Source organism: Microtus oregoni, unplaced genomic scaffold (genome assembly GCF_018167655.1).
Source record: "Microtus oregoni isolate MIOR12 unplaced genomic scaffold, Mior012 000071F_ref0000514, whole genome shotgun sequence".
NCBI lineage: Eukaryota > Metazoa > Chordata > Mammalia > Rodentia > Cricetidae > Microtus > Microtus oregoni.
In genome coordinates this window covers 4,437,921-4,451,053 of record NW_024543978.1, presented here as the reverse complement: position 1 = coordinate 4,451,053, position 13,133 = coordinate 4,437,921, and the positions used below count along the sequence as shown (strand labels likewise).

The window sequence follows — 13,133 nt, the reverse complement described above, 5'->3', positions numbered from 1 at the left end:
TTGCAACCAACCCAGCAAGCACAACCTCTTTGGGCGTTCCAACGCGGCGCCCCCTATTGGACCTCCCACCCATATCCGGTTTCCGGTCTGAAGCCCCCCGCTCATTCGCCAGGCATCCTTGATTGGCGTGACCCCAGCCCAATAGCTGACCTGACGCTGGGGTCGGAGGGGAGTGGGTTGGTGGTTGAGATTCAGTTGGACCATTCAGAGTGTGTTCAAATTGTTTCGCCATTTTGCGTGGGAGTAGTTGACCGAAACTTTGGACCAAAGTTCAAAGTATTCGGCATGGAGTGTGTCGAACCGTGTCGAACCGTAGAGCTGAGGGCACGCGCCTTCGGGTGGTCCCAGGGATTCACTAGGGGTCCACTTTGTCTGCTTTCCTTTACTCAGGCGACCACGTGGATGCTGTAGGTAGGGCACAGTAGTGTTCTGAGCCTGCAGTGAGAAGAGGGGACACGTTAGACTTTGGAGAGGTAGAGCTTGCCGCGGTACACCCGCATGTGTCTTGCAGTACAGCCAGCTACATGGTGCATAATTGCTGCAATCTACCCGTGTATGACTCCACAGTCTTTCTCCTACCCCAGGGTCCCACAGGTCCGACAACCACCTACCCACTGCCTGGCTGCACTGCCAGAGAAGACAATGCCTCGCGCCATTGCCGACTGGTGCGCGTGCCGCGTTATAGGCTCTGGTCTGAGAGCGGCCAAAAAAAATTTTTTTTAAACCAGCCCCTGTTTTGAATTCCTATGTAGACCCCAGCCCTACGACGTCTTGTGTTTCATTCACTGAGCCCACTGGGCGATGTGGCTGTTTACTTCTCGCGGCTCTGAGCCAACCGCGGCACCGTAAGGGGCGCGCAGCCGTGGACTTTGTGGCCGCGCTTAATGCAGCCTGTGTGTACTGTTGTAGTTCAAAGAACAGAATCTCTCCACAGTGCTCACACGAGAAAGAGAGGGACTGGCACGGGGCTGACAAGGGGATGGAGAGGGGTTAAATGAACTGAATACCGAATCGGCGGCAGGCCCTGGAGGCCGGAAGCTGTGGGTCTCAGTCACTCTTAGTGCTGCGGCACGGTTGATCGATGATTAATGCATATCGGTTTGTCTAGTCTTTAAGACCCTTCCAAATCGACTATCAACCACATCCGAAATCGCCTTTAACCCTCCCCCAGAAAGCAGAAGTCGGAGGCCTGTGTTATATAGGGGTCTTCCGGTAAGCCCCGTACCCTCTCCCCTATCTGCACGGTAACGGCCGCGGCAACCACGGGGACTGCGTAGGGGTCTTCGCTTGATTTTTCCGCAGTGCACCGCCGAGATCCTTATTTCTACTGCGTCACCATCCACATAAACAATGCGAGCCCTGACTGCATACATCACACTAGGCCACCACTAAGACCCCCCGAAGTACAACGGGGAACGGTGGGATATTGAAGGGATTTACCGGAGCTATTCTTCACAAACAGCAAACAAAAACATAAAAAATAAAATGAATTAAAATAAAACGACTCCGGAGCATTTTTAAAAAACAAATTGCGCGTTCGCATTTGGCAGCCCCTCACCCTTTGCCCCTTCTCTGCTCTTCCGGTGGGCTCACGCCCACCTGTCGCATTTTTTATGCGCGTGCCTCTATCCCTTTACATTTATCTTAAAGGCTCATTTTCCCGACTGGGAGCTGAGTATGCATAATTGCCTGAGTCTGGGGTCTCCGGATAAGGGGTTTGCCGCACACTGGGGTAATCTTGGGTAATAACGCCCTCCTGCAGTCCCTCCTCCCCCTCGGGAAGAACCGGATGGGGAGGGAGGGATTCAGCGCCTGTGCTCTGACAGACCAATGCCCACGCCTTACGTCACGTGTCCCAGCAACGCAGGAGAGCGTGCTCTCTCTCTGGCCAGAAGAAAAGCGAGCAAGAGAGCCTCAGCATCAGTCCGGGAGAGAAGAGGAAGGAGTCGAACGTCCCTGTCAGGCCTGCGTTTATCAGCCCCCTTACCCAAAGTCGGGAACGGCTGGCACTGGGAGCCAGCCTCCCGGAGCCGGCTCAACACTGAGACCGGCGTCCTCTGGCGGCTGAGAAAGAGTTTTGCTAACGATTTTCGAGACGAATCGGCACGCTCTGGAATGCCAAGAGGGCGGGGCTAAAGTTAACAAAGTAAGAAGAAAGAAGAGAAAAAGCCTCCGCGTGGCTGGCGGACCGCAGTCTGAACGGATAAAGTTGACTAGGAAGTCTCCAGGCTCTCCCAGGAAGAAATAAGTGACTTCAGCCATGGTTTGGGGTTTTAGACCCTGAACACTTGTCTTTACAAAAGTTGGAAACTGAGGCTGGAGAATTTTCCAGCCAATTCTTGAATTTTTTTAAAAAAAATTTTTTTTCACCCTAGTTTGGCTGGGTGCTCCGTCTTCCGGGGCCCCAAATTTATTTTGAAAAACCGCCAAAGTGTTATGGGCATGCGCAACTGCCTCCACGGCAACAATATGCCAGGACAACACAATATCCCCGCTGAAGACGGCGAGCAGCCCGAGCAAGAACCTTTGGAGGCCGCAGGGGCAGCTGCCCCCGGTGCTGGGCCTGGCCCAGCCGAAGAAATGGAGACCGAACCGTCTGACAATGAGCCCGTCGCCGACGAGACTAGCACTGAGGTCCTTGGAACCCCTGAAGTCTCCAAATCTGAGTTCCAGGGCCTCAACCAGGGCATCGAGGAGGTCCGAGTGGGTGGAGACTACAGCCCACCTCCAGAGGAAGCCATGCCATTTGAGACCAAACAGTCCAGCCTCAACGATTTCTGGCCCACCTTGGAGCAGCTTGGAGCATCTGGGACCCAAGCAGGCATCAAAGCCTTTAATCCAGCGCTTTTGGAGCCCAGGCCCCCCAGTGGTGAGAACCCAGGCCTGGGAACCTACAGCCCCCCACCAGAAGAAACCATGCCATTTGAGTTCAACGAACCTGCCCAGGAAGACCGTAGCCAGTTGCGCTTGCAAGTCCCAGACCTTGCTCCAGGAGGTCCGGAGGCAGGAGTCGTCAAAGCTCTTCCCGCGGAGCCCGGGAACCTCAGATCTGCAAACGCTGGCTTCCGAGACGACTACAGTCCTCCACCGGAAGAATCTGTGCCATTTGGGCTTGAGGGAGAAGAATTTGGGGGCGATAGCCCACCCCCAGGACTCCCCCGCGTCATCCCACAAATCGGCATTGGCGGCGAGTTCCCGGCAGCCGCGGTCCCGAGGGCGCTCAGCCTCGCTCCCGCCGAGAACGCGCCTCCCCTCTGGGTCCACAGCGCCATTGACAGACCATTCAGCGAGGCTATCAGATCTCCTCCTAACTTCGCATGCGACAGCCCCCCAATGGAGATCTCCAGACCCCCGCTTGAGATTGGCAGAGCCTCCACTAGGGTCGACGACGACACCACTGTCAATATGGACGGCCCCCCAATCGCAAGTGATGGCCCGCCCATCGAAGTCTCCGGAGCCCCAGATAAGAGCCAGTGCGCAGAGAGACCCCCAGTTGAGCGAGAAGCAGCCGAGATGGAAGGAAGCCCAACCACTGCAGCTGCGGAGGAAGGAAAAGTCCCTTCTCCGGAGAGAAGAGACGGATCCTTCGCCGAGCCAGAAGCCATGGATGCCAAGCCAGCCCCTGCTGCCCAAGCCGTCGCTGCCGAACCTGAACCTGACGCCGCCGCCGCCAGCGGATCTCCTCCGGCCCCAGCAACACCCACGGATCTCCAGACCGATTCTGAACAAGAAGTCGGAGCAGCCCCTGCTGTCCGAGCTGAGCCTGACGGAGGGGCAGCCCCGGTCGCCCCAGCCACCCCTGCCGAGCCTGAAGACGACGACGGCGGAGCAGCCAGCGGAGTTCCAGCAGCCGGAGTTCCAGCAGCCGAGCCAGCCTCCGAGGCAGTCCCTGCCACCAAGGCCGAGTCTGCCTCCGGGGCAGCCCCTGCCGCTCAGGTGGAGCCCGCAGTCGCGGCAGTCTCTGCCACCCTGGCGGAGCCTGCCGCCCGGGCAGCCCCTATCACCCCTCCGGAGCCCGCTCCCCGGCCAATCCCCACTGCCAGAGCCCATCCAGCTGCCGGGGCAGTCCCCGGAGCCCCAGCAATGTCAGCCTCCGCTAGGGCAACTGCCGCTAGGGCAGCCTATGCAGGTCCTCTGGTCTGGGGAGCCAGGTCACTCTCTGCTACTCCCGCCGCCCAGGCATGCCTTCCTGCCCGCGCAGCTGCCGCCGCCCGGGCAGCCTCTGCTGCCCGGGCAGTCGCTGCAGGCTACTCAATCTCTGACGCCCGAGCAATGGCTATCGGCAGAACAATCCCTGCCGCCCCAAGCAGGGCCCACCTTAGGCCCCCCAGCCCCGAGATCCAGGTGGCTGATCCGCCTACTCCGAGGCCTGCTCCGAGGCCATCCGCCTGGCCAGACAAGTACGAGCGTGGCCGAAGCTGCTGCAGGTACGAGGAGGCGTCGTCCGTCATCTGCGAGATCGACTCCTCTAGTGATGAGTCGGAAGAAGGGGCCAACGGCTGCTTCCAGTGGCTTCTGCGGCGAAACCGCCGCCCCGGCCAGCCCCGGAGCCACTCGGTCGGATGCAACCCAGTGCGCAACTTCTTCGCCAGAACCTTTGGAAGCTGCTTCGGTCTCTCCGAGAGATCCCGTTCCCTCAGCCCGAGGAAGGCCAAGGATCCTTTCGAGGAGAGGCGCAAACAGATGCGCAAAGAAGCCATTGAGATGCGAGAGCAGAAGCGCGCAGATAAGAAACGCAGCAAGCTCATCGACAAGCAACTGGAGGAGGAGAAGATGGACTACATGTGTACGCACCGCCTGCTGCTTCTAGGTAATGCGGCAGCTCCTGCCCCTGGGCTGTAGGGCGGCCCCGGGCACCCTGGGAGGGGGTGGCAGGGCCTTCCGGTGGGGCTTGGTCCTTGACCAAGGGAGGAGGGGTCCGGAAACCCTGCTAGAAGTTCCAGGGAGGGACCCCAACTCTGCCCTGGGGGTGGGAGAGGGGATTTTGCGAGGGTTCGGGTGGCAGAAGTATATGCCCTTTAGGGAGAAAAGTGGTGCCGAGCCACACTGAGGGTCGTTACCGGCCGGAGGCCAGCGCCAGAGCCAGCGATCCTAGGCTGGACAGGCGGGGGCGTGAGGTGAGCCCGGAATTGCTGGGGTGGGCCCTTCGGGGCTCCCCCAGTTTGATGTTTGTCACCGCGGTGGGCTAGGGCCATCCGGGTGCGCGCCCCCGCCTCGCCTGGCTGCTTCGACTCAGACAGCTTGTTGTTGGTGTGTGTTGGTGTCCATTTTCTGTGTCCGCCTGTGCATGACATGCTCAGTGTGTCCCAGTTTTCATCCATAGCACCTTCAGTGTACCGCCGATTGTGTATGTGTACTCTAAAATGGGCTGCCTTGTGATTTGCGCCATGGCGCGAGCAAAACTTTCCGTGTTGGCACACTCTGTGAAACCTCAGCGCGGACTCTCAGCAGCGAGCAGAGAGAAAATACGCAGGCAAAGGTGGCTGGGCATCCTGGGTAATATGCCGGGCTGCAGGCCGGGGAGGAGGGGGGGAGCGGGACCGTAGCCGCGGGCCTCCATAACCTTCCCTCCCCACACCCCCCCCCCGTATGTTTTTTCTCCTTTTTTTTTCCTTTGCGCTAAGCGTTTCCTCACTTCTCAATTCGTACGTCAAACCCTCCCGCCTTAACGGTTGAAAAACCAGACACTCAGGTATCTGGGGCTTTGGGGTTGTGAACAACGTCTGTATTTTGTATTCTGCACACACACACACACACACACACACACACACACACACACACACACACACTGGACCCACCTGGGGGGAGGGAAGAGGGAGGAGGAACGGGGTATACTTTAGCCCTGTTTGGCAAGGCCACATTATAAACACACGGGGTTGATTTTTAAGGGGGTGGGCGTGGCTGAGTTTAAAAACTATATGAAATGATTTTCTTCTTAGCGAAGAGCCCGAGGTAAGCCAATCAATCACTTAACATTTTTACAGCCTATGGTAGGAGGGGCCCTGGTTGAAAAGGTTGGGACTTCTGCTGGGAGGGCAATGTTGCCTTTGTATTTTAATTGCGATTAAAAAATAAAAAAAAATTAAATACTTTTGAGTGCATAATGAATGTGTGGACAAGCATGGGGCACTGGAGCTATGACTTGTGAACTGTGTCAATGTTTGCATGTGACTCTTTTTCAAGCAGCTTTAGCTGGGGAAAGAGGACAAAGGTAAGATCTTTTCTAAATCAGTTTGGGGTTTAAAAAAATAAAGACTTTAGGATGAAGATTGAACAAATGTTATGACAGCCAGATGAGAGCCTTTGGAAGCTCTCATCTTCCCCCCCATCTGCTCAACTTGTTCCCTAGCTCTCCATGCCCCCTCCCCTCGTCAAGACCTCTCCCCTCATTCCACAGCCAGAGCCTCCCCCCCCCCCCCCCCTTGCTCCAGCCTTCTCATCTCCAACCTGAGGCATTCATTCTTCTTGCCAGATTAATCAGAACAGCAATTAACAAAGTCTGGATCTATGGCTTAAATAAAATCTTCACGAGTGAATCTCTCCGATTAATTTCCTTTATTCTCTAAAACCTGTCAAGGGATCTCAGGACCATAGTGTCTGAGGCTGTGCTACGTTTGACTGCTAAATATTTGATACTCTTTGATGATGTTTATTAAAAACATTGCTGACGTGACTGTGCTCTTGCGATGTGCCTCCTCTCACAAATTGTGACTTTACATGGGATGGTCATTTTATTCGTGTCTACCTGGGGAACTGCTGGGATCATTGAATCAAACACATGAAAAAAGAAGTAGTTTGAAATTTACAAATGTCCCCGTTATGTGAAAAGCATAGGGCATTGCAATGACAGGGTTCTGGTCTCGCTGCAGTCCCCATTTCCATACTCCGGGAAGCTGACCTGTGATTTGGGGGGGTGAGGGGGGGCAATGTCTGCAGATAAGAGGCCCGAGTGACTATGCACATCTGAATACAGTGCCCCTTACTTGCTGGGGCCTCAGTTGCCTCATTTGAGAAATAAAGTTTTCCTAGGAAATTTTCATTAACGTGTCCTCCAGCACCAGGATTTGGGTCTTCTGCTTAGCCCCCAGCTCCAATCCAATTAGAAAGGGGTGGGGGGCGGAGACTTACAGTACCCATTAATGCAGCTCTCTGCACCAAACCCCATGTTTGGGGCCAGGTTCTTTCAGAATAATAAAAGCTTCCCTTGCTTTCCCTAGATTTTTTTTTTTCCTAGATGGGATAATTAAACCAAAACAGAAGCACATTTGTTGAGGTACTTTGGTACCATGCTGCCTATGCTTTGTGGATGACAGTCATTACAGACTTTTGGAAGCAGCAGCATCCAGAGCAGGCCAGGCTGCTCAGCCTTAGCCTAGGCCCTGCCTGAGCCTGAGCTAAGATGCCCATCGTCCCCTGCTCCGTGAGACTGCAGCACTGCTGTCTGCCAAAGCAGGCTGCAGTCCCCACCAGGCTACTTTCATTTTGCTAAAGTAACAAGACAGGGATTGTATCCAGATCCCTGCTACTGACCGGGGAAGGGGAGAAACAGAAGGGAAGGAGTTACTCGCATTTACAGGACTTTTTTATACTATAGCTCTCTAGCTCCACCGTGTTAAAGAAAGTATCCGAGCCTTCGGATCCTTGAAAATGCAGATCAAATGACCATCCTATAACATGCTTCTTCGCCTACCCCACGCATATCCATCTGTTGCTTAAAAAAAAAAATAGTGTTTTTCTGTGTGCTTAGGCTGTTTTTATTGCCCAAATATCATATTGCTGGAATTATTTTTAAAGATAAATGATAGATAAAAAAAGACAATTTAATAAAAATTTTATAATGTCTAGAGAGCTGAGGTTTTTGTTTTTTAATATAACCTAATCACAGGCTGTTTCCATGTTGTTGTTAGCTTAAAATAATTATGAAGGTTAAACCTTATTCTTTTTTTTCTTTTCAAAACGTCATTCAGGTATTATTCCTTCGGTTCTAACGGGGCTACTGGATCAGAATTTTTTTTTAGTATCTCCTGCCTTTATTACAATTGTGTTAGGTAAACACTATACATAATATAACCACTGTAGTGGTACCTTATTTCTATAGCAAATCACAATTAATTGTATAATAATTTATTTGGCTGCCAAGTGGTACGATACTGTACTGCACCTCAACGTGCGAAGTGATTTTTTTTTTAATGCAGCCATTTTTTTTTCCCCTGAATTCAGAATGCCTCTGCTGAACTGTTCGCCGTGGGAAGGGCATAGTTTATTGCCCCCCCCCCACCACCAAATTTTACTTTTTTTTTTTTTGCCTTTGCTTTTGCCTACCTACTACTAACATCTATGTTTTGCAGAGGCTCTTTAAGAAATTTCTATTTCTCTCAAAAACATTTTTATCCTAAATAGGTAATTTTATTTTTAGTTCGTTGACATGATTTCCCATGAAAAGATGGGAGGACACATACAGAACTGGGACCATCTCCTGCATGTGTCCCTTCCTGACTTGAAAAGGGTGGGGGACCTCAAGGCTCTCAACATTGTTAGTGGCCAGTGGTGATGATGGTGACAGGTTTAACTGCACTTTGCATTTAAAAAAGTGTTCCATCTAGTCACATTCATACTTCAAAACAGTTGTGGGCAATAAAAGCACCCACTGCATACGCATTTCCATTCAAGTCACAAGGATTAAAGGTTAGGGACCTTTCTCTTCTCCCAAAGGTTGTGAGGTGAAGATGAGGAGGCTCAGGCCTCTAGTTCTGAGAAGCTCCCACTCACCACACCTGTAAGAAAGATCCTCAGAGCTGGGGGCATGACTGTTGTGGGTGCTCCTCTGGTCTTACAACCCCCCTTTATCGACAGGTGTCTACCAGGCTGCTGCCTTCTGAATTCTAGTCAGGCCCTGGGAGATCACTGACTATAAACACGAAATGTATATGGCCCATTTGGGGAAAGCCATTGTTATGGAGGATTAATAACCACATTTGCTTCCTCTCACCAGCCCCATCCCACAAGTTAGAATGCACCCCCCCCCTTTTTAATAAATAAGAGAAGAGTCTCTCAATAGTTTTCTTTAACAGGGCTCAAGCTTGTAACAACATCAATATCAGTAATAGCAGCAGCAATTATTATTATTAATTAATAATGATATGCTTATTAATCACTATCATTTAATATCATTAATATTGTTATTAATTAATAATAACTGTGATGCCCTTGCTTTTATGTTTATGTTCCTGAGTGGGGAATGCTATCATATACCAAATTCTGGAGGAAAGATTACAGGGCCCCTAATAAGTTTCTCTTCCTGGTTTTAGAAGAAGAAATCCTGATTTTTAGTTCACAGCCTGGTCCCATTTTTCCATTTATCAAGAATCTGTGTATGATTTTGAAAAGTACTTGTTTTGTTTTAGTTTAATACAGGAAAATTATTGTAAGCTAAAAAATTAAAGGCGAGGATAGCCTCATTGATTAAAACTGAAACCCTCAACTCTAGGCATACCCCCTTGTTTTCAAAATCAATTCCCCCTTCAAATAAAATGTGCCCACCCTCTTCCTAGCAAAGCCATGGCTTTTCAAATGTCTCTGTGCTTTCCAGGAGACACACAAGTAGCAAATGAAAATTAGTTTTTGAACTTTTTTTTTTCTTAACCTATGACACAGGTTAAATGCACCTTTCCCCTCCCAGGGTTTTAATGAAATTAAAGTTAGTATGTTTTTGTTTTTCTTATTTTAAAATAAAACTTCACAGAAAAGATAGAGGTTTTTCAAATAGAAACAACAGGGCCAAAAGGAAGAGACTAGGAGCAGTGGGCAGTGGGCTCCACCATCTGTGGGTCTCCCAGCAACACACAGGATCTGGTCCTGACACCCACCTTGGCAAGTTCCTTAACCCACTGAATGGAAGGCATCCTTTGTCCTAGGCTGACCTTTGGACCCCTGACCTAGAGACCCCTGACCTAGGGACCCCTGACCTAGGATTAAGCTCTTCAGAGGGAATGAGAAGAAAATGGGTCTGGCCTTTCTTTTGTGATTTCAGATGAAGACTCTTTGAGGTCTTTATGCAGCTTAAGAATACGAGCGAGCAGTTTCAAACACAAGCTAGGCAGAGGGGGTTTAGTTTCCAAAGACTCCTTCTTAATTCCCTAAGAGAAGGGACAGACCCTGGAGGAAGCGTTTATTGTCTGTGAGTCCAGCGCGTTTCATGGGTGAGAGCCCCCGAATGTTGAGTTTACAACTTCTTTTCCCCCCTTTCTCTATTCCCAGTGAGGTTTTATTTCTCATATATTCTCAGCGAGGGATTTTTAACTCATGCCTAGGCACCCTGTGCCTCCACCCTCTACATTTCATCCTTCACTCTTTGGACAGTTTGTAAACACGAGTCAACTCGAGCAATAGAACAAACGACACCTTGCCAAATTTAGAATCCTGTGGTAATGTGGCAGAAGAGGAAGAAAGACGTCCTGAGAGGGTTACCTTTTCTTCCCCCATCATCTGTCTTTCTTGCTTACCCTTCCTCCCCCACTCTGCTGCCATCAGCTGCCTGTGCATAAATTAATTCAGTACTGTTTCTTAGCCCAGGGGTTGGAACGTGCTTATTTTACATGCAAAAACAAAGTGTCTTTAGTTTCCCTCCCCATAACCAGATCACGGATGAAGCAGAGCAGCTGTTGGGACAGGAAGAGGACGAGACCCCCATGAGAGAGGTAAGGACTTCCCCCACCCCATGTTAACTTTTCAATTATTGCCAACTATCACAGGCTTGAATACTTTGGTCTCAGACGAGTTAAAATTATTGGAAGTGTTTTGCATATGCCACCCTGGAAGCCATAACCCAAGAGGAGCATCAGGCAAGTGACTGACAGAACCACGAGAACTAAGGACGTGTGCTTCTGTTATCCTTAGAGGTACAACCCCACGTTGCCTCACAGAGTTGGTTTGTTAAAGCTCAGGAGGAGTCAGGAACTTTTTTTTTTTCTTTTTTCTTTTTTCATGACTTGTAAAGTTCCTGCCCACCAGACCCAAACCTTGGACCTTACTAAATTTTAATTTAGTATTAATTATACGATTTGGGGTGAGGAGAGAGGTACAAAAACCATATAAATCGTTACGGGATTTAAAATCTGATGTCAGTCAGTGTTTCTGACACCGTCACACACGTTTTTTGGGGGGAGGGGGCGGAGCAAGTGCTCGAGACTCCGTCTAATGAGAGGATAAGGGGAAGGGAAAGCTTATATACCTACCTTCTCAGGAGTATCATTGTCGAGCTTGCTCACTGCCACTGCTGACGAAGACATCAGAACAGTCAGCTGGATTCTCTCTCCTGAGCTGCTGGCTCTGGCCTGTGCCTTCTGTCAAAAGATCTGACTACCTCTCTCCTCCTCCTTACGTGAGCAGTTTGCCTCTCGTCAAACTGGTCACTAATGTGTAACCGACTATGAAGACATTCTTACAGGTAACCCACACACAGGTAAGTCCAAAACTGGATTTTTTTGAAACAACTGTCAACATCCATAGTCACAATGACACACAAAATCCACAACTAGGCACTGAGATGAGCCCGGTTTTTCAGAGCTGCAAAAGAAATGGGGACTTAACTGCAGCTGCATGTCCTGCAGCTTAACTGGTAGACATGTTGAGTCCCCCAGGCTCCTGAGAGCCATCTCTGAGGTCTGATCCCTGACTTCTAAGGCAGCATAAGTAGCTTACAGGTCTCACTGGCTTCCTCTTCCCCCGCCAAAGGATGAACTGTTAAAGGGTAGCTGGCATCCCTGGGGTAGTACATAGGTGCTGAGGACCATTCAAACACATCCTTTCAAAACAGCACTGTCTATAACTCAATCTATAATTATCTATGGTCGTTCCTATGTGTCTAGAGGGCTAGGACCAAAGCACGAACAGTTGCTTCTTTGGAAAGGCAAAGCTTATTTGTGATTAGTCCCTAAGTTGTTGTGATTGTTTTTAACATGTGTGGGAAGTGTACGTCTTAATTCCTGGCATTTGCATTTCAAGTGGCTCTTCTGGGCCTAGTGTATGCTCAGGCAGCTTCTCAGTAAAGTCACCTGTGTTGTGCAGGGGCCTCCTGCCCATAGGAAAGCCCAGAGACAGTAAATATGGGTTGATATTTCAGGTGGCCACTAGATGGTGAGGCAGTATAAGCAGAAGAAGGTGGTGGGTTTATATTATAAGTGAGAAAGGACAGGGAAACCAGCAAGGTGGGGGAGGGCCTGCTTCACTCTCACACGGCCTCCACCCCAAAGAGGAGGCCCCAAAGGGGCCCCGAAACTTTAGTCAGACCCACGTTATTTTGTATTTTAAGCAGTGACTTACTCTTTTAAGCTATGCATTGAGATTTCAGGAACATTTAAAGGGATCTGTTAACTGAGGGGTTCTCCAAGCAGCTCCGTTAACATTTTGCCACGGCGGGGGAGACACCTTCTATGCACTGTAAGGTATTCCGAGCATCTCTGATATCTGGTTATCAGACACACACAATACCACCATCATCACCAACAATCCCCACACATTACACACACACACTCACACAACCACCACCATCACCAACAACCCCTACACATCACACAGACACACACACACACACACATATATAACCACCAACATCATTAACAACCATCACACATTACACACCCACACACCACTGCTACCAGAACACCTTACTACCACCACCACACAGAGATGCCCCATGACCATCAACACACACACATACACACACACAGATGCCCCACAACTATCAACACACATACACACACACTACCACCACCACACAGAGATGCCCCACAACTGTCAACATACACACACACACACACACACACTACCATCACACACAGATGCCCTACAACTATCAACATACACACACACACACTACCACCACCACACAGAGATGCCCCACAACTATCAACATACACACACACACATACACACACTGCCACCACCATATACAGAGATGCCCGACAACTATCAACACACACAGACACACACACATACACACACACTGCCACCACCACACATGGAGATGCCCCACAACTATCAACACACACATACACACACTACCATCACACACACAGACGCCCCACAACTATCGACACACACATACACACACACTACCACCACCACACAGAGAT

General features: G+C 50.3%; 1 protein-coding gene across 2 annotated transcripts in view; it reads left to right on the top strand.

The window, feature by feature from the left end:
• Positions 1–2,436: 2,436 nt before the first annotated feature.
• Positions 2,437–13,133, top strand: part of Gnas (GNAS complex locus) — a 49,908-nt gene continuing 39,211 nt past the window's right edge. For both annotated transcript variants that reach the window (XM_041641789.1, XM_041641788.1), the window contains exon 1: positions 2,437–4,810. In XM_041641789.1, the coding sequence (XP_041497723.1) occupies positions 2,437–4,810 (2,374 nt within the window). The remainder of the gene's footprint in view (positions 4,811–13,133) is intronic.